Source organism: Eleutherodactylus coqui, chromosome 11 (genome assembly GCF_035609145.1).
Source record: "Eleutherodactylus coqui strain aEleCoq1 chromosome 11, aEleCoq1.hap1, whole genome shotgun sequence".
NCBI classification, from domain to species: domain Eukaryota; kingdom Metazoa; phylum Chordata; class Amphibia; order Anura; family Eleutherodactylidae; genus Eleutherodactylus; species Eleutherodactylus coqui.
In genome coordinates, this window is record NC_089847.1 from 130120626 (window position 1) to 130141574 (window position 20949).

The following is a 20949-nucleotide window of genomic DNA, read 5'->3' on the forward strand; positions in this document are numbered from 1 at the left end:
TCCGCAAATACAATTGTGGATGCACTGCAGATTTGAAGATTAAAATCAATTGGCGAAGTGGGGAGAAGGCTGGGAGGTGGCGGAGCGGATGATCGGCAGTGCATCTGCTTGCATCCGCGCAGAAAAGCCACTATTTCTGCGATCTCTCGCAAAAGGTTTGCGCAGGTCTCCCGCTGCAGAAATCCACAAGCGGAATCCAATCTGCCCGTGGACAAGATGCCTAAGGCCCAATGTCCACTCGCACGCACGGATTCCACTGCTTAATCCCGCAGCGGAATCCAGCCGTATCCACGAACATGGAGAGAGAGAGAGAGAAAAAAAGATTTTCATACCTCTCCAACGCGGATCTCCTCTGTGCCGGCTAATATTCTTTTCTTCAGCTCGATGGATGCGGATGCGCAGCGCAATATTTTTTTTTTAATCTCCTGCTTTCCCGCGGTACGTCCACAGTGATGGCTGTGGCTGTGCCGCGGATTGGACGACTTCCACTGACTTGAATGGAAGCTGTTCTACGGAATCTGCAGAGAAAATGGAGCATGCTGCGATGTCTTCCCGCATGCGCGATCCACACGCCGGGGGAACCCCCCCCCCCCCCCACATCCGCATGGTTTACATTGCTCTGCGAATGCTCCCAATGGGCCGCTAGAGCTGTGGATTTCCCGCGCAGATTCTATAATTAAATTCCGCCCGTGGACATTGGGCCCAAGTCTGTATAGTTGCAAATGTTGGAAATACAAAGTGCCTTTTACCCTGGTCAGGTATAAATGGCTACCCAATAATCAGCCCAATTCATCAGAAGAACGAGCAGACACTTCTCCTTCCGTTAGTCGCATCTTTTCTGTACCACGAGACAATCAGCGCAGTCAGTCCCCCCCCCATGTAATGGAGGGATGTTCTGCAGACAATACTCTGAGGATACTGGAGGGTTGCACTTGTCAGGTGAATGGACACCTATGAAATGTTTCGCCGTTGCACAGGGAGCTTTCCCAGCAAGTCTGACCTACACCGTAAACGCCATGTGAACAGAGCCCAAAAACAGAGTAATATGATGGAGAGCACATAAATATCCGCTCGCCCCCCTGACACGGTACTGCAAGAATCAGCAAGTGGAAAACTAATGGATATTATGGGAATGAGAAAAGTAAAAAATATGAACTCCACAAGTGAGAAATAAAAGAAATGAGTGAAAACCCTCTGACGCAGCGGTAACACAGGCATGCAGAGGCACAGCGTGTTGTAAGAGGTAGAAATAATGCAGTATTACCTTTCTACGATATTTCCTTAAATCGCTAGGCTAATAAAAACGTGCAAAGAGAGGAGTTAGTAGGAAAACACTGAGGGGAAAAACCCCAAACCACATGCTAAAGGTTAGAAGAGCACAGACAGTGCAAAGTTAGCCGACAATACCAGTCATGTCAGTGTTATGGCGCTATGGAGAGCCCACCACTAGAGGGCAGTGGCAATCACTATTACAGTCCATAGGAGAGGTAATCAGCCCCCCTCCGCTGCTACTAACTAAAGATGGGGGCCAGGATGTGCTAGCATCATCCATAAATCAACCATAAGAAGGGATGTGAAGCCAGCAGATCCATTAAAACTTGTGCTTTATTCCTCACCAGGTAACCATAAAAGCAATAAGCCTGAAGTAGCAGGTCTGACGGCACGTGTTCTTGTCCGCTGCTTTTATGGTTACCTGGTGAGGAATAAAGCCCAAGTAATGGACCTGCTGAGTGCTGCATCCCTTAATCTTTTGGCTGATTTATAGAAAATTACTCTTACTATAATTACTTGTGGTTACAGCTATACTGATACAAAAAGCCCCGTACATACAGCAGTGCCTTACATTATGAATTTACATTATATATATATGTAGCTGCACTCACTATTCTGCTGGTGGAGTCACTGTGTACATACATTACTTATCCTGTACTGACCCTGAGTTACATCCTGTATTATACTCCAGAGCTGCACTCACTATTCTGCTGGTGGAGTCACTGTGTACATACATTACTTATCCTGTACTGATCCTGAGTTACATACTGGATTATACTCCAGAGCTGTACTCACTATTCTGCTGGTGGAGTCACTGTGTACATACATTACTTATCCTGTACTGACCCTGAGTTACATCCTGTGTTATACTCCAGAGCTGCACTCACTATTCTGCTGGTGGAGTCACTGTGTACATACATTACTTATCCTGTACTGATCCTGAGTAACATCCTGTATTATACTCCAGAGCTGCACTCACTATTCTGCTGGTGGAGTCACTGTGTACATACATTACTTATCCTGTACTGATCCTGAGTTACATCCTGTATTATACTGCAGAGCTGCACTCACTATTCTGCTGGTGGAGTCACTCTGTACACACATTACTTATCCTGTACTGCTCCTGAGTTACATCCTGTATTATACTCCAGAGCTGCACTCACTATTCTGCTGGTGGAGTCACTGTGTACATACATTACTTATCCTGTACTGATCCTGAGTTACATCCTGTATTATACTCCAGAGCTGCACTCACTATTCTGCTGGTGGAGTCACTGTGTACATACATTACTTATCCTGTACTGATCCCTGAGTTACATCCTGTATTATACTCCAGAGCTGTACTCACTATTCTGCTGGTGGAGTCACTCTGTACACACATTACTTATCCTGTACTGCTCCTGAGTTACATCCTGTATTATACTCCAGAGCTGCACTCACTATTCTGCTGGTGGAGTCACTGTGTACATACATTACTTATCCTGTACTGCTCCTGAGTTATATCCTGTATTATACTCCAGAGCTGCACTCACTATTCTGCTGGTGGAGTCCCTATATACATACATACATTACTTATCCTGTACTGCTCCTGAGTTATATCCTGTATTATACTCCAGAGCTGCACTCACTATTCTGCTGGTGGAGTCACTGTGTACATACATTACTTATCCTGTACTGCTCCTGAGTTATATCCTGTATTATACTCCAGAGCTGCACTCACTATTCTGCTGGTGGAGTCACTATATACATACATACATTACTTATCCTGTACTGCTCCTGAGTTATATCCTGTATTATACTCCAGAGCTGCACTCACTATTCTGCTGGTGGAGTCGCTGTGTACATACATTACTTATCCTGTACTGATCCTGAGTTACATCCTGTATTATACTCCAGAGCTGCACTCACTATTCTGCTGGTGGAGTGACTATATACATACATTACTTATCCTGTACTGCTCGCTCCTGAGTTACATCCTGTATTATACTCCAGAGCTGCACTCACTATTCTGCTGGTGGAGTCACTGTGTACATACATTACTTATCCTGTACTGATCCTGAGTTACATCCTGTATTATACTCCAGAGCTGCACTCACTATTCTGCTGGTGGAGTCACTGTGTACATACATTACTTATCCTGTACTGATCCCTGAGTTACATCCTGTGTTATACTCCAGAGCTGCACTCACTATTCTGCTGGTGGAGTCACTCTGTACACACATTACTTATCCTGTACTGCTCCTGAGTTACATCCTGTATTATACTCCAGAGCTGCACTCACTATTCTGCTGGTGGAGTCACTGTGTACATACATTACTTATCCTGTACTGCTCCTGAGTTACATCCTGTATTATACTCCAGAGCTGCACTCACTATTCTGCTGGTGGAGTCGCTGTGTACATACATTACTTATCCTGTACTGCTCCTGAGTTACATCCTGTATTATACTCCAGAGCTGCACTCACTATTCTGCTGGTGGAGTCACTGTGTACATACATTACTTATCCTGTACTGATCCTGAGTTACATCCTGTATTATACTCCAGAGCTGCACTCACTATTCTGCTGGTGGAGTCACTGTGTACATACATTACTTATCCTGTACTGATCCCTGAGTTACATCCTGTATTATACTCCAGAGCTGTACTCCCTATTCTGCTGGTGGAGTCACTCTGTACACACATTACTTATCCTGTACTGCTCCTGAGTTACATCCTGTATTATACTCCAGAGCTGCACTCACTATTCTGCTGGTGGAGTCACTGTGTACATACATTACTTATCCTGTACTGATCCTGAGTTACATCCTGTATTATACTCCAGAGCTGCACTCACTATTCTGCTGGTGGAGTCACTGTGTACATACATTACTTATCCTGTACTGATCCCTGAGTTACATCCTGTATTATACTCCAGAGCTGTACTCCCTATTCTGCTGGTGGAGTCACTCTGTACACACATTACTTATCCTGTACTGCTCCTGAGTTACATCCTGTATTATACTCCAGAGCTGCACTCACTATTCTGCTGGTGGAGTCACTGTGTACATACATTACTTATCCTGTACTGCTCCCGAGTTAAATCCTGCATTATACTCCAGAGCTGCACTCACTATTCTGCTGGTGGAGATAAAACTGAAAAATGTGTCAACATTCAGTGTTACTGCATATTAGCCCCTCTTTATGTGGTTTGGATGCTGTAACTGCTGTTCAGTCACAAACCTGCCGAGCGACCAATAATCAATTTGGAAAGCATGCAGATTTGCAGAGAAAACAGAGGTCACCCTACTACTTTTGGCTCCATCGCAGCAGCATCTCGGACGCTGCGTGCCGTCGTGCCCTAAAAGATTAAATTCTGGCTGCATGCAGCTACCACTGGGGGGCGCTGGTCATGGCGAGAAACTCAATGAAAACTATTACTTTGTGAGGGAGCGCTCTCACTAGTGGCAGCTACATGTTGTCACTGTGAACGGCTTCCCTTGGCTACTGTGACCCTGTCAGTGTTGGGCTGTCCCCCTCTACAAGACCCCAGAGCAGCAGCTTGTCCTTAATTCCCTTTCCTTTCGGCAGACCTATTGTTCATGCAGTTTAGGCTGAACTCCTTCCTGGCTCCTCAGTAGGCTAAACCGTTCGCAGGACACATGCTGGACGGTGGGGACTGCCCCACCCAGCTATATGGCACATGCACCGTAGACCGAAAACTTACCAAAGTCATGACACCCAGCCGATCTACTTCCCGTGCCGGGCTGTGCGGGATTCTTCTGGGAGTCGATCGACCACTGCCAGGTGGGGACGACCCTGCGAGGGACGTACCGGTGAACGAGGGAGGGATAGAAGTCATCGACCGGATGCGGCCCATGTTATCTAGACTCCCACTGCCCACCCGGGACTCGATCTCCTCGGCTCTCTGCTCTGTGTTCTCCTTCTCCTCTTGTATTAGCCTGTTTGTTGAAAAACACGCTAATTACGTCAACTCATTAGCAGGACCGGTCTCACATGGGACAAAGACAAAAATCACATGACACCCAAATATCTTATGTAAGGACACACTTGGCACATTGTGAAAAGAATCAGCCAACACGTCACGGTCCGCGGCGCCTTCAGACAAATAATGCATAAAAACTCATGTTTGCAGCTGACATTGATGCCGTTTCCTCAGGACGGGTCACCAACAACTGATCGGTGGGGGTCTGCGCTCAAGAACCCTGCCGATTAGCTGTTCAAAGAGGCCGCGGTGCTCGGCTGAGCGCTACAGCTTCTTCTAAGGCCTATGACATCACCTTTATGGGTCACATAGCCCGAGAGCAGCTGCTATACCAGGCACCGCCATTATAACACGTACAGCGCTGTGCCTAGTATGCAGTGTAGTGGAAGCAGTGCTCACCCGACCGCTGTGGTTGCAGGTGGGATCCCAAGCAGCAGACCTCCACTAATCTGCTATTGATTACCTATCCTAATAAGTCACCACTATACAGGTCCCAGAATCATGTTTTATCACCTATGCACTCAGATTAGAGGGGTGGGGTGGGTTTCACAGCTGAGACCCTCACTAATTCTGAGAACAGGGAACCAGTTTCCCCCTTTCCTCCTCACTGCCCTCCCTTGAATGGAGAGCTGGCCGGGCATGCTTTGAATGGAGAGCTGGCCGGGCATACACGGTGCCACTTCATTTACTTCAATGGGGTTGCTGGAAATAGCCAAGCGATTACCAGAAGGCCCCTTGGAAATTAATAGAGCAACACGCTGCATGCTGGGGCATGGCTCCATTCAAGCTCCTTGAAGACGAGAGGGGAAAAAACGGTTCCTTGTTCTCAGGATTACTGAGGGTCTCAGCCGTGAACCCCCCCGATCAGAGCTTTATCACCTATTCTCGGGATAGGTGACCTAAAACGATTCTGGTACCAGCTCACGGCTAGGGCCACCCCGTACTTTGGCAGTGCCACCTGTCCTCGCACTCTCACTGAAGTTAATGAGGTTGTGCTGTGACACGCAAGTTGTCACCATCCGCAGATCTCAAGAAATCCACCAAGATCAGCGACCCCACTAACTTCAATGAGAGCGCGAAGTTGTACGGCAACGCAGCGATCTCCGTTTGGCGACCTGTATCGCGACAAAGTTGATGTTCAGTCCTGGCCTACAGGCGCCTGCAAATCTCATGCTTGTCCGATGTCCTACAAAAGAGCCATTTCCGGACATACCTGATCTCCTTGTTGATGGCGTCCAACTGTTCCTGCAACATAACGGCGAGCGTCTGGGCGTCCGCTTGGCCGCACGGGGAAAGGAGATCTACAGAGCTGAAGATGGTGTCTCGGTCGTCCTCCATATCGGAAATATCCACGTCACTTTCGAAGGCCTGGGCGACATTAGCCAGGACGCTCGCCTGCTGGGCCCGCTCCCAGTCCTGCTCATTGAGAGTCTGTACCTGCAAAAGGCAAGAACAAGCAGCTTGTGGGGCTCCGCAGGAGACAGAAGGAAAAGGGCAACACACACAAATCACACGGCGGAGACTTACGTGCTGAGGTGGCAGATCCAGAGGGAAAGGAGAGAAAAAGGAAACAAGGCTTAGAAACAGCAATGTGATGAGAACGCATCCAGAGCGGCACAGCGGGCGGGCAGAGAGGTGTGTAGGCACCGGCTCATGGGCAGGAGAACATATACAGGGATTCACAAATAGGATATGGGTGGCATAGCCTCAGGATAAGGCCATCAGTAGCAGAACAGTTGGGGTCCGACTGATCAACTAACTGCAGGGGCGGCAGCACTGCCTGCTGTTACAGCTCTCTGCAGCTCAGGCCCAGTCATCTGAATGGGCCTCAGCTGCAGTACCAAGCACGACCACTATGAAAAATGCAGCACTGTGCCTGGTAAACAAAGAAGATGACAATCAACATCCTGGATATATAAGAAGTTATTTCACATGTTGAAGCCCCATTGTTGAGAATTAGAAAATGGGACCAGTTATGTTTCCATAAAAAGTGCCATTTTTGCTCAGTGGCCATGTCTGGTATTGCAGTGGTTAGAGTTGAGCGGCAGTACCAGACATCATGTGGGCAAGAAGAAAGCAAATAAGGAAGAAATAGCAAATAATTCCTCTGACGAAGGGCCCTTTTACACGTTCAGTGTAAACACTGCCAGCGATTGAACAGCAAAATGATGATTCATTCACCTAGTTCATCTTTAATTTATGCAAAGGTCAGACGATGATCGGCCGTGCAAACAGTCGTTAATCTACGAACTGCCCGCCTACTATGAATGGAGGGGGGAGGCCAGAGGCGATCCCCGGCACGCTCGGCCACCAGTCACTGAATGACTATCACAAAGAAGTAATCGCTGGGATGACTTAAGCGCCTGACAATCACCCCATGTAAAAGGACCCTTTAAAGCGACCCTCCAGTCTTGGACAAACAAAGATGGCCGCACCTCTTCTCCGACTACCTGAGCACTATGCACTGGTAGTCTAAGACACCACATGGTGCTATGTCTGCCCAGTGCTGCTCTAACCCATCTTTGTCCAAGACTGGAGGGTCGCTTTAATTCCTACATTGATCAACTTACTTCTAGATGAGCGGACACTAGGGGGAGACACTAAACAGAGGGGCATATACTTTTCAAGCATTTGATTTAATGACTGACAGCATTTCCCGCACAAGTATAGATCAAGGTGCCAGTCACTCACGAGGGTGTCCATCCTGCCATTGCTTTATGATCTAGCGTGGATCCGACCTCTGGGACCCCCAATGATGCAGACGACCCTCCATTCTCCCAGCTGTGCAGAGGGCTACAGTCCGCCCCATGTACTTGCATAGTGGTTGGCTGTGCAGGTATACCAGTGAAGGGGAAAGAACTAAATCAGAGCTGTGCCCTGTTCATCCTCAGCACTGATGGGAGTCCCAGAAGTAGGACCCCCTGCCAATCATAAAGCGATGGGAAATCCCAGAGGGAATGAATTTACGAGGTTTGAAAAGTCCTTTAAAAGGAGATTTCCAGGCAAAAAATACTATCGCTAACAGATCCCAAGGATAGGTCATCAATAGTTGATCGGCTGGAATCTACCTTTCTAGATCCCGGCCAATCAGCTGATCGGACACCTGCTGGTAGCGCCGCAATACATAGGAGTGGGATCAGGAAGCTGCTGCTCCGGCCCCTATATAGTGGCCAATGCCTGTAACTGCAGGCTGGGGTCTCAGTGCCTGCAATTACAAGTGCCAGCCACTAGACAGGTCAGAGCAGCAGCTTCCTGCTCCAACCGCTGTGTATTGTGGTGCTACCAGCAGGCGCCCGATCAGCTGACCGCCCTGGATCTACTATTGACGATCTAGCCTAAGGATACATCAATAGTATTTTGCATGGGAAACCCCTTTACGGCTTAAAGATGTTTTTTCCTTTTAACTGTCCTTTGAGAAGACATCTCTATTTCTTATGGGTATGGCATGCAACAACAAAACAAAGCAACAAACCTTAGAGGGCTCATCACGCAGCGCAGCTAGCCGTCCTTTCTGCGGCCTGCGTAGGACCAGGGAAGAACTGTAAGACTCGGAATGTCCATCGGACAACGAAGAAGGAGCAAGAGCGTATCTGAAGTCAGGGACGCTGCCCAGGTGAGGCCGGCTAAAAGAGGATACACAGATTATACGGTCAATTAGTGAGAATCTTTCATGATCATGTAATACTTTATTCCACCTGTGGTGGCACTGCAGTTGAATTAAATATTTCTAGGGGTCTCAGCCGTGGAGAACCTCGTGATCTGCTTATTTTCAGGAAAACCTAAGAGATTACAAAAAACAACACAACCCCTCTAAAAAGGGGATTTCTTGGACTTGGATGTTGAGGATTTCTCATCAGTATCAGACCGGTTGGAGTCCGTCATAGTTCCGTTCTATGGATGGCGCTGACTCAGAACCTGCATCCACATCGCCCGCAGGGGCAGCCTGCTCTGATTTGCAGCGGGAGGCCAGCTGTAACAGCGGGGATCGATGAGGACACTGATCCCAGCTGTTAACTCCTTACATGCCGTGATCAACATTGACTGCAGCATGTAAAAGGTTCAGAGAAGGAAGGGGGCTCCCTCTGTGAGGATATCGGTCCTCTGCCATGTATTCACAGAGGGCTGATGGGTTGCCATGGCCTGTGATTGCTATGATAAGTGATAATGCATTGCATTACAGAGGTACTGCAACGTATTATAAGAGCAATCATAGCACCACAGGTTCAAGACCCCTACAGGGACATAAAAAAATGTAAAATAAATATAAAATAAATTATTATTTAAAAAAAAAAATAGAATAAAAAACACACATTTGGTATTGTCGCATCTGTAACGACCCGTACAATAAGATTAAAACACCGCTTTCATCCTGCACTGCAAACGTTATGAAAAAAAAAATGTAAAGAAAAATGGAGCCAAAGTGCTTTCTTTCTTCATCTCATCACCCAAAGAATGCAATAAAAGGTGATCAGAAGAGCCACATGAACCTGAAAATGGTACCAATGAAAACTATAGCTCGTCACGCAAAAAACAAGCCGCCGCAGAGCTCTGCTGGTGGGGGAAAAAAAAAAAGTTATGGGACTTTCAAAGCAGCGTTGCAAAAAATATATTCCTTAGCATCGTTGTAATCGTACCATCCCCCTGAAAATCCTTGTGAGATCTCTGCTGCGTTAGTAACACTGTTGAAAAAAATCTTTTTGCAGAAATTGTTTTTTTTCCCTCTGCCCTTTTTTTTATAAAAATGTAAACGATACACCACATGTACTCAATAAATGGTAATAATAAAAACTACAACTTGGCACACAAAGAACAAGTCCTCATGGAGCCGCGTCAACGGGAAAAAAAAGAAATAAAAAATATGGCTTTTGAAAAGTGGAGATAACTATAATGCCAAAAAAATCGTCACGCCGCAAGGTCCAAAAGAGGTTGCGTCAGTCTGGGGGTAATCACTCCGGCACTGAAGCTACTTAGCCAGTGCTGTCTGGCCGCCCCATGACAACGCATCATTTCTTCTCAAATGAATTCATACCAAGACTCTTGCAATATGTGACTCCCCCCTTCCGCACGTGTGTGCATGCAGAGCGCCGCCCCCCCCATGCGATACAGATAGCAAGACGAACGGTTATAAAAGTTCCCTGAGAACAGGCGGATATCTTCATTTTACATGGATTATCCCATGCAGTGTCTCCCTCCGTACCTGTGGTGAAGCGACGCGGCTCGTATCCTGACCTGCTCATTTTCCGATCGCAGCGTTTCGATTTCCAGCAGTAGCTGCTCCTAATGCACGGAAATTAAAATAATGCCGTCAATAGGATAGTTTATTGTAAAATAGGAAATTACAGCTGGGACTATGTAGGTGCTATGCATCTATACAGCTGGAAGTCTACTGTAAGTAACTGTATGATCAGTGGGGGTCCGACCTCTGGGACCACCACTAGGCCTGAGACACGGTACAGCGGCTCCCCAGCTGTTCAGGAAATGGCGCCATTCACAGAGTCGCACTGCAGATGGCTAGAGGGACCTCTGTGTGCGGAAACACTGAAGGGTCCACAGCGCTATATCAGTGCTGCCGACCCTTCATTCTCAGGATCAGTGGGGGTCCCTGAGGTCAGACCCCTTAATGCCATCACTTTATGAGATGGGAACATCCCTGCAAGAGCTCATGTAAAGGGTTTCAGGCAGCAGCAACCAGTGATGACGGGGTTAACCCAGGTGTGTGTGATTGGACGCGGTCCCATAAGTGCAGAATTCAAAGGGAAATAGTGATAAGTCTGATAAATCTGCAACTACTTACAAAACCATCACAGATGAAAGACACACCTTACAGCTACATGGAAATAAGGCTGAATCCACGCAGAGGGAAGAGTTCCATATATATATATATTTTTTTTTATATGTCCAGTCTTCTAAATCCTCCCATTTATTTCAGGATCTCTGCATGAAGACTGCGAATGGCCACTTTGTTAGCGACACCATTGTAGCAGCACAGGGATCCTCTTTCAGCAATTCATCATAGCGTTCATCCACAGGTATCGGAGGATCCAGGAACACCTTCCCCACACCATTACTCTACCAGCCTGACAGAAAGGGGTCATCAACTTATACTGCTTGTGCCAAATTCTGACCCCCAACTGGAGTCTCGCCTTTCTGTTTCTCTTAGAGACCATAGCCCTGGAACTGGTCATCTGCTGTTATAGCCCATCCGTTCTAAGGAATAGCAAGTTGTGCGTCCAGACACGTTACTTGGAGCACTAGTGTTGTATTCGGCTGCTCCTGACTGTACAGCGCCTGTTGGTTAGAATGATTCCTGACATCCTCCTCTGACCCCTTTCGGTGACAAGTTGTTTCCATTCGCAGGATCCCCTTTCTCTGGATGTTTTCCTTAATCGCACCATTCTCTGTATACTCTCCACACCATTACATGAGAAAACCTCATGCAGTTGGCAGTGAGGCCCGGCTAGTCTAGCACCGATGACCAGACCTCGTTGGAAGTCGCTCCGATCACTGGATTTTCCGATCTAACGCGGATTCCTACTGAAAATGATTCATGAAAAACTTGTCCCGTCATATGCTGCACTCCGGGGTCACGGGGATCATTTCCAAACAGGGAAGCGCCATTTGTGAGAGGGCCCGAGGCTCTAATAAAAGGGCCAGTAGGTATATTGCGCATGGAGATTGGCGTCACCTTGGAGGCAGTATCTTGAATTCTCGCCCCTCCGCTTTCCAAGGAAGGCCAGGTATTTAGAGAAATTATGACCAAGTGGTTGATAAACCCACTAGGATGTGTGTAATTTGTGCAGACAGACGCACACCCACAGGCTGTAACTGCAGAGACTGTGGGGCTCGTTATCACAGTGTCTGCAGATCTGTGAGCCTGTACATGCAATGCCTCATTAACACGGGACGACTGTTGGCTAAACGATCTGCACGAGCGGGTGACGCCACGCTAGTAGTTAGCACTTGTGCAGAGCGTTTAGACAGGCAGAGCGTTTAGACAGGCAGATCACCGCTGACTATCGCTAACGTCTCGCTCAGCACTTCACATTTTATATGAAGCGCTGAGCGGGGAGAAGTCAGCGATTCAGTAAGTGACAAGCGAAAGGTAAACGAATAGTAAACAATGGCTAAGCATTCAGACGTAACGATTTTCGTGCATTTCTGTTCGTTTAAACAAATTTTAAACGATAATCGTCCCGTTTAAATGCCCCTTAAGTGCAGCTGAGCCGCCTGTGAAAATAGTGCCTCTCCCTGTTGCTATATGAATGTCCATGTCCTTGTTACTAAGGAAGCTCTGTACCTAAAGACAGAATGTGGATTGCAAAGGCGCTGGAAGGGAGCCCCCTAGTGGCAGCCACTTCAACAGTGGCAAAGCAACAACATTTTATACGCTGTAATGATGAGGCCGACACAAACTAGTAGATGAGCAGAAGTTGTTGGAAAAGTTAGTGCCCCCCGTCAGCCTTATTTATATAACACATGGCAAATATATACTATATTCCTTAAAGCAACAGTAGCACCAAAACCAACCTTCTCGTGCTGAATCTCCTCAATGAGCTTCTTGGCAGATTCTACATCTCTGATCAGGGAGTTCTGGAAAGATGAAAGTCTTTCAGATTAATGCAGTTGATATCAACAGACATTGCTGTAAACCAAGCAGGTTGTCAGAACCCCTTGTGCATCTGTATACTCCACGGTCACACCAGTCTATCCTACATCCAACGGACCTGGATCCGGCTAATACCTCGCCTACCTGAGCACACGGCGCAGCTCTGTGCAATACGGGGATACTGGTGCAGAAGGAGAGCAGGAGCCTAGGAGGTGCATCCAACTTCTAAGGTCTCTGAATGTTCTCCCAGGGGTAAGGAGCAGATAGAAATATGGAGACATTTTAGAAGACGGCGGCATTCTTCGGGGAGGAGTGAGACCGATGGCGGCATCGTCCACAGAACCCACGTGGCCGCGGATGGAGGTAGATGTTTCATTACTTAAAATAGTGATGTTCTTGTACGGAGAGCAGCGTGCGAGCATCCGTTTTCTGCACTTGCAAGAATGACACCCGTCGACATTCATCTTACATGAGGTAGCAATGGGCTGAAGGGGTCATGGATGTGAAGATTGTGCGTTCGTGGGTGAGACAGGTCAAAGGTGGCCAAGCATCGTGTGAGGACGAACCAAAGGAGCCTCGAGGACGCACCAGCTGGCCTGACAGCATGGCTGTGACAGTGAAGAGTGAGGTTATGGAGGATCTATGAACACCATCCTGTGTGAAGACCTGAAGAAATGGAAGCTTTCCTCCAGGTGCGTGCCGCGAATCTTGACAGACGATCAAAAAGGCTGCATGCCTATCAATGTGTCAGGCGATCTTCACACACGAAGACAGCATGACTACCACCTTCACTTCGTCAGTTGTCCCAATGGATGAAGGGCGCTCTTCATGATCGCACGTCTTCCAGTCGTGCTGTTCTTGCATCAGAAGTGGCCGCACAATCATGGCATCGGCATTGTGAAAACCGTGTACGCCAAGACGGAGATTATGTTGAGAATTGGAAATACCATCATCTTGCTGGGTAAGCCGTGCAGAAAAAAAGTAGAAGATCCTAGAACATGACTGCACCTCGTACGCGCCAAATACAGCATTCATCAAGGAAAACCGGGATGAATTGGAGCTCCACTGTTCTCATAGCCAAGATAAAACCTCGAGATGACAATCCCTTCACACCAGATCACAGTTACAGGCATCTGGGAAGGAGGAGCGTTTTGTGGGGTCCTTACACCGCACAGCTGCTCGGGACCCCCAGGTATAACCCAATAATGGCTCTGTGGGTCACAGAGATGTATGATTCACACTTGGACCAAGCAGAATTGTCAAAACTCAGCAGTAACCACTGTGCTCCCATCATATCACAGGGGGACCCCAACAAACATCTCCTACTTTACCTTCCGAGACCCCTAGGACCTCTATATGAGGATAAAGGTATTCTCAGACGGTCGGTAGTAAGTTAGCTCCACAAGACAATGCTGCCTCTACTTTGAGAGTAGGACCCTCTAGCACATCCCACCCGTCATATAGGACACCCCCTCAACAACACAAGGATCCCCAGACACGCGGACATTACCTTGTCCTCCAGGGACGCCATTCTCTCCTTCAGGTGGAGCTGTAACCGCTCATTGGACTCCGATAGAAGTTTGTCCACGGTCTCGGACAGGCGCTTGTTATGTTCCTCATTCATCTTCTCTCTCTGCCGGGCCTAATATTGGGGAGATTACAGAGAGGGACTAAAAACACGGCACATCGACTGCTTACGCAAGAACTGTTGTGCAGAGGAGATCGTCCTCCTTTACAGGCTGCTTAAGTTAGGCACAGATATACTTAGACCTCTAATCTTAGCAATGGCGCTAATGAATGTCAGCAGTGTCGGATTTAACTGTTAGCTTGGAGTGGGGAAGCTGGAAGGTTTTTTTTCTGATGACCTTTGGAGTTTAAGGCGACCATATGTTAAAGGCGGTGGTCAAGAGCTGGATATCAAGTCACACACGGACGAGGAGGAAAAACAAAAACAAGAAACAAAAATAATGGGGGGGGGGGGGGGATAAAAAAAAGACATGATACCTGCTCATTGCAAAAGCGCACAAAGCAAGTCACATGACTGATCGGAAGGAGCAAAGAAAGTTAGTTGTATTTTTGTTCCTTTAAAAATAAGGGAAAAAAGTTAAATAAAATCCACAAAAACTAATAAAGAATAAGCAAAAATATAAGCAAAAAAAAAAAAAAAAGAGAAAAAAGGCAAAAAAGGAATAAAAAATCTAAAGCCTGAAACCGCCTGCTTTCCACAGACCCTGAACAGCAGATATATTTGTGGCGTTCTGTATTTATATTCTAGAATGCAGAATTTAGGGCATGTGGAAAACTCCGAGCATCCGACAGCTGCCACAAGGGATTGTCACCTCCGGAATGCCGGCGTCTCCAGACCACGGCTGAACAAACCATTGGAAGATGTGGCATGAAAGGAGACTTGGCATCCAGAAGGAAGAAACCTGACAAATAGTCGTGATTAAAGATACCCGAGTGCTTTGTGTAAACCGTGAACTAAAGGTGTATTCACACGCCCGAGTTCGGTCCGACAGATATGGACGGAACTCATGAACATAACACACAGGATTCAAATGAACAAAACTGCCTATTTGTTTGGCCAATAATCACCAATTTTTTTCTATAGATTCCAAAAAAATTACCCCCCCCCCCCCCACAAAAACATCACAGTCGCATGCAGATGAGATTTTCATGCGAGTGCGATTTTTCCATCTTTCCTGTTGAAACATGCGATTTTCACAAATGTGAGTTTTCTACTTAAAAGCATTGCATAAAAAAAACAAAAAAAAAACAAACAAAAATCCCATTTATGGACATGTCGTCGGTCTGAGTTTCTTGGACTGAAGTCATGCTCGCCCGTGTGCATACTGCTTACAGTTGATGAAAATGGACAATTTCCACCAACATGATTGCTCGTTGAATGAAATTTAAAGGGTCTCCAGGTTTTCCCCCCTGAACTGTGGGCAGCAGATCAGTTAGCAGTGAGCCACTCTAAAAAAGTTTCCTTTGCGGTCCATAGTCCGTCATGACTCTAGAAAAGTGACTTTTGTAGACGAGTGACCCCAGGCTGTATATATTAAGTCAGCGTGGTCCGGTGGGCGTATCTGGACCATTGCAGAGGCCTGTGGCCTCTTCTGTTTACACACCTGCCTCCCTGTGATTGATGTGGATGTCATATCTGGCACATGAGTTGCCCCCCGGGAGCCGCACACCTGTAGGTGGTTTGGCTCTGCTGTGGGCAGACACGTTATCTTGCACTGTTGTCAGGAAGCATGCAGCAAGAGCGAGACTCCAGATGCTTTGTCTCCGCTCCAGCTGCAGCTCCGCCTGGGTTACGGGATGTCACAGGCTCTGCAGCCAATGACAGAGCTTGTTGATTGAGCGCTGAGCTCTGTCATTGGAAGACCTGGAGCAGCGGCGCAGGACACAGCGGGGAACGTAAGGTGTGTATTTGTTATGTTAGTGCACTGAGAAGGAGTTTTTACGGAGAAATCTACAATTTGGACAACCCCTTCAATGACTGATATAGTGTTACAGGGGGTACACTATAGGGTACCTGCTGACCGGTTCCCTTTAAACAATGAATGATTATTTTAGTCAACGGACGACAGACTGTCGCTGTGCAAAAAGTCGTCGGTTGAAATTTTCGCCCACCACTAGGGGCTCCTGTCCAGATGATCTTGCACTGCGTTACTTGCGGCGATAATCCAGCTGTGAGTAACGCTATGGAAAGCGCAGCCCCCTGTCCACGAGCGGAGAACCATAGCGATCCTCTGCTTGCGGGACTCAAATCGCGGCATGCTGCGATTTGCCGCGATTCTCCGCGGTGAGATAGGCTCATCATAGAGGACTATCAGTTCTCTCCCCTGATCCCCGGCAGCGGAATATCACTAGCGATATTCCACCTCGCCCGTAGACAGGGGGGCCTTCGTGAAAATGTGCACATATGGCCCGTGTGAATGACTGTAATGGCCGACAGACTAAAATATGTATGGCTGCATTAGGAGACGAGCAGTCACCAGTTCAACCATCATTTACTTCTATCTAATGTGTACGGCCAGCCGACTGCTTCCAAAAGTACAACAGTAATAAGTAGGAGAAAAATGGAGGAGAGTAAAAAGTACAGGGGATCAGACTGCACAGGGATAGTCGCCTGTAAAAGACACATGGCTTGGCATAGGGGCTGTAAACACAAACCGGTCTGACTTTCTACATATGGACTACTTATAAAGTTGCTCTGTTTTTGACTGTAGATGCCATGAAACCCAAGATGGTTACTAAGATGAAGAGACCTTTAAAAAGCAAAAAAACCCCAATGACAGTCTTGTGAATCCCCCTAAGGTAATGGACTCGGACGCTCGCCTGCGCCCCTCACCTACGCCAACCCTGTCTTACCCGCTGCAGCTCCTGGTTCTTCTCTTCCAGCTGAGATTCCATCTGACGTAACCGCTCTTCAATATTGCCATGTCTCTCCTCGGCCTGTTGTGACAAAGACAAGAAGATACAGAATGTCATATCCGCTTCTTCTCACAGCGTTCTCTCCTGAACGGCCACAGAAAGGCACAGACACCAGTGAGGTTTTGCAATGTGAATAAGAAGCAAACAGCAACTGTGCGCCGTAACGGTAAGTTGTCATTCCGGCCCTCGCCGTGAGGTGGGTGCGGATGATGTAATGCCCAATATACGGCCCCCTCGGGGGTGAAATGAATAAGCGCAGGCAGTTACAGGGATAGTTCCATCTTGTAAAGGGACCGTTTAGTGCAAGGCCATCACATTATGATTGGTCAGGATTCAAGCCACCAATCTGAGAACAAAGGCGCTGCGGAGCGGATTGAGCTCGGTGTCACTTCTGTGCACGGATTTGCAGCTGTCCCCCTTTAACTTGAATGCTGCGATTTCCTGTACAGTAGGTGGCCAGATCCCTGAGGTGCAGGGAAAACCGCAAAGGGGTTCACAATGCTAAAAGTGTTAAGACCCATTCACATCAGTGTTAGGCCTCCTGCACACTGGCGAGAGCGATACCGGGCCGCAATTCACAACCAGATATCGCTCTCGCAATCCATGGGAAACCAGTGGATGCGAGGCGGTTTCATGTGAAAACAGCCTCCCATCCCTACGGGCGTTCCCTTCAGTCCATTGCTCTCAAAGGGGCGGCAGCAGCGCCGGTCCTATTGAAAGCAATGAGAGAAGATCACGCTCCTCTGCCACTGCTGTGGCAGGGAATTCCTTCATCCCCTTGGGGAGTCCCCTCACCCCTGAACACCCTGCCACTGCTGTCACAGTGTTCAGGGGTGAAGAGACTCCCTGTGGGGATGAAGGAATCCCCTGCCATAGCAGTGGCAGAGTAGCGTGATCTTCTCCCTACGTTTTCAGCTGTGTTGGCGCTGCTGCCGCTGGCCCCATTGACAACAAGGTGAAGCCCCTGGATGGATGTGACAGTACACTGGGGGTTTTACATCCAAGGAATCCCCTGCTGCAGCTGTGACAGATCCTCTCCCAATGGGCATGCTGGAGTGAAAACATCGCAAAGGAGAACGAACCCATTGCAATTCATTGGTTTCATAATCGTGCTTTCACTCGCATCGCACAAAAAAACGTGCGATTTCCTCGCCAGTGTAAAGGGGCCCTTAGAGATTCCATTCAGAATTTTCGTCACTGAAATCCATTTAAAAACAGGATAAAAATAGTGCAGCCGGGAGCAAGAACCCCGAATCCCAGAGAACTGATGTGAACAACCCTAACTGGGCTTTCCAAAAACTTTCAACATGTCCCAAGTTTGATCACTTGGGAGTTCGGTAGCCAGCTTAACACCGGCTCAGTATAAGTGTATGGGCCAGTCATCAGATAGTGAGCAGTGACCGCGATTGGACGAGCGCTTCTGTTGCTTCGCTCTGGTGACTGGTGGGAGGGGGTCGTTGTACCCAGACAACCAGCAACCAAAACTTTTCTCCATATGTTACCATCAATGGTGGTTTAGTGGAAGGAGCGCGCCGAGCAGCAGGGGGTGCGTGGGGAATAATGCTGCTTTCTTGCTGACATTTCCTTAGGATGTGTCCAAAGTTTTTGGAAAGCAGTGCTATACTTAAGATGTACAGCCCCTCCTAAAAAGCAGGACCTAGGATAAACATCCGAGAGCTCCGGGTTCTATTCTCCGCACCCCAATCAGCCAGCTGGGGAAGCCACAGCCAGCTGAACATTTCCCCTGGAGTGTATTACAAGATGGCCATTCACCTAAATAGATGCCAGTCTTATTGCGCAGGTCTCTGTTCTGCGTCATAGAAAGGGGGTCTTTGAGTAGGTGACCCTGCTCTATGATGTTCATACTCATAGAAGGTCATTATGGGCAGGGGTATTACTCTTGGCACAACCCCTTTAATCAGCCCTGTGGCCCCTTCATTCTCAGACCGATGGGGATTTTGGAGGTCAGACCCCCGCTGACCATAAGGTGATGGCACAGCCTAATGACACATCTTCACTTTATAACATGGGAGTAACTCCTTTAATACTGGGGGACAGAGAACCCCTGCAGGTCCCAGATGTGAGGAGACGGCAGAAAAGATCTAAGTGAATGCACCCTCTTCTCTTCCGAAGCCGCCACAGAACCCTATGGATTTGTTCTGCGCGGCCCTGTTAGTGTGTGAACATGCCCTTAGTACATGCCAAGCCGCAAATCATGAGCAACAGACTGGATGCAGCATGACCAGGTATTTCTGCTAGCTTTGCTTTAAAGGGTCGGCCTTTGTCTGCAATCATTGGCTTTTATACAGATGCATCTATAAAGAAGCAACTTTAAAGATGTATTGCTCCGTGTATGCAGCTCCTGTGTACAGCCATGTGTCTCCATATTTACAGATGACACCCGGTGAAGTCTCATCTGTATTCCCCACTTCTGGTAGAAGTGGTTTGAGTACAGGACCAGACTACACAGCTTGTTTGTAGTCTGTAACCATGGAAACACACAGATCAGCAATGGAGCTGTGGACATGAAAAAAGGATTTTTATTTAAGACCATTTGGAAAGTTGCTTCACTTTTCATTCTAAATGGAATGCAAGAACAGAAGAAACTTTTATTGTGAAGGTGGACCCTCTCTTAAAGGGGTGTTCCACTATTAAAAACAGACTTGACCTCAATGGCAGCTGTGCCTGCAATACCACGCCAGGCCACTGCATAATATATAGAGGTATCCGCTTCCTGCCCCATACATGGAGAGAGCAGCCCAGGTTCATTTTTAAGAGCTGGAAAACCTCTTTAAATGTCTAATAGGGGAGCCAAATCCCGACTCCCTCTTCCACAAGGCAAGGTGCCTCCACTATAATTGAATGGACAGAACTGGATACAAGAAGCTACCTCCCTATTAAAGCCTCATCTACTGAATGACAACCCGTGAACATCATTTTGCTTTTTCAATCTCAATAGGACAAAAATTCTGGGCAAATTAATTGCGTAATACATCTGTTCTTCCTTATAGAGCTCCGAGTCCAAGTACTAAAATAGACTAAATTAAATAATTCTGCCCACCTGAAGCCACCCCTAGAGGGCGCTTACTGCAGATTGTTAACAGGAAACGGTCATCAGCTATAAGGACCATAAATGAAGTTCTGGTGCTTAAGGTTTAGGCAACTGGGAGTCTGGGGATCTGTGTCTTGTACTCACCCAGTCCGCTGGTGTAGTGAGCATGTGTACAGCCGCTTGACTCTTCTCAGAAGGCTGTACACTCACACTCCTATAGAGACCAATGGGAGTGTGCACACACAGCCTTCTGAAAGGAGTCAAGTAACCCTGTGCACGCCGATTTCACCAGGGGACACCGCAAGAACTCTGGGGGGGGGGTTCCCTTTAAATGGGTCCTCCCATCTGGGCCATGCATGACCGTGATACTAGAAACAGCTGGGTGGAAGAAAAAAAGCCGTCAGAGCTCAGCCGGGCTATACAGTTTCTATCATAGAAGTCAATAAATGTTACGTAAGCAGCGCCGCGCTGTAAGCTACTCTGTTTCTATAGTTCCCACATTACAGAGGCAGGGCAGTTTGCCGTACTACAATATTTGCTTATCTCCCTAAAGTAGGTACGGTACCAGGGTAGTGAGGTTCACCCAGCTGTTT

At 47.6% G+C, this 20949-nt stretch overlaps 1 protein-coding gene across 5 annotated transcripts in view; it reads right to left on the reverse strand.

The window, feature by feature from the left end:
* PPFIA1 (PTPRF interacting protein alpha 1) overlaps positions 1–20949 on the reverse strand; it is an 85322-nt gene that overhangs the window by 28001 nt on the left and 36372 nt on the right. For all 5 annotated transcript variants that reach the window (XM_066583533.1, XM_066583532.1, XM_066583530.1 and 2 more), the window contains exons 10-16: positions 17242–17325; positions 14372–14503; positions 12783–12845; positions 10453–10532; positions 8728–8878; positions 6469–6692; positions 4977–5211 (exon numbers count right to left, since the gene is read on the reverse strand). In XM_066583533.1, the coding sequence (XP_066439630.1) occupies positions 4977–5211; positions 6469–6692; positions 8728–8878; positions 10453–10532; positions 12783–12845; positions 14372–14503; positions 17242–17325 (969 nt within the window). The remainder of the gene's footprint in view (positions 1–4976; positions 5212–6468; positions 6693–8727; positions 8879–10452; positions 10533–12782; positions 12846–14371; positions 14504–17241; positions 17326–20949) is intronic.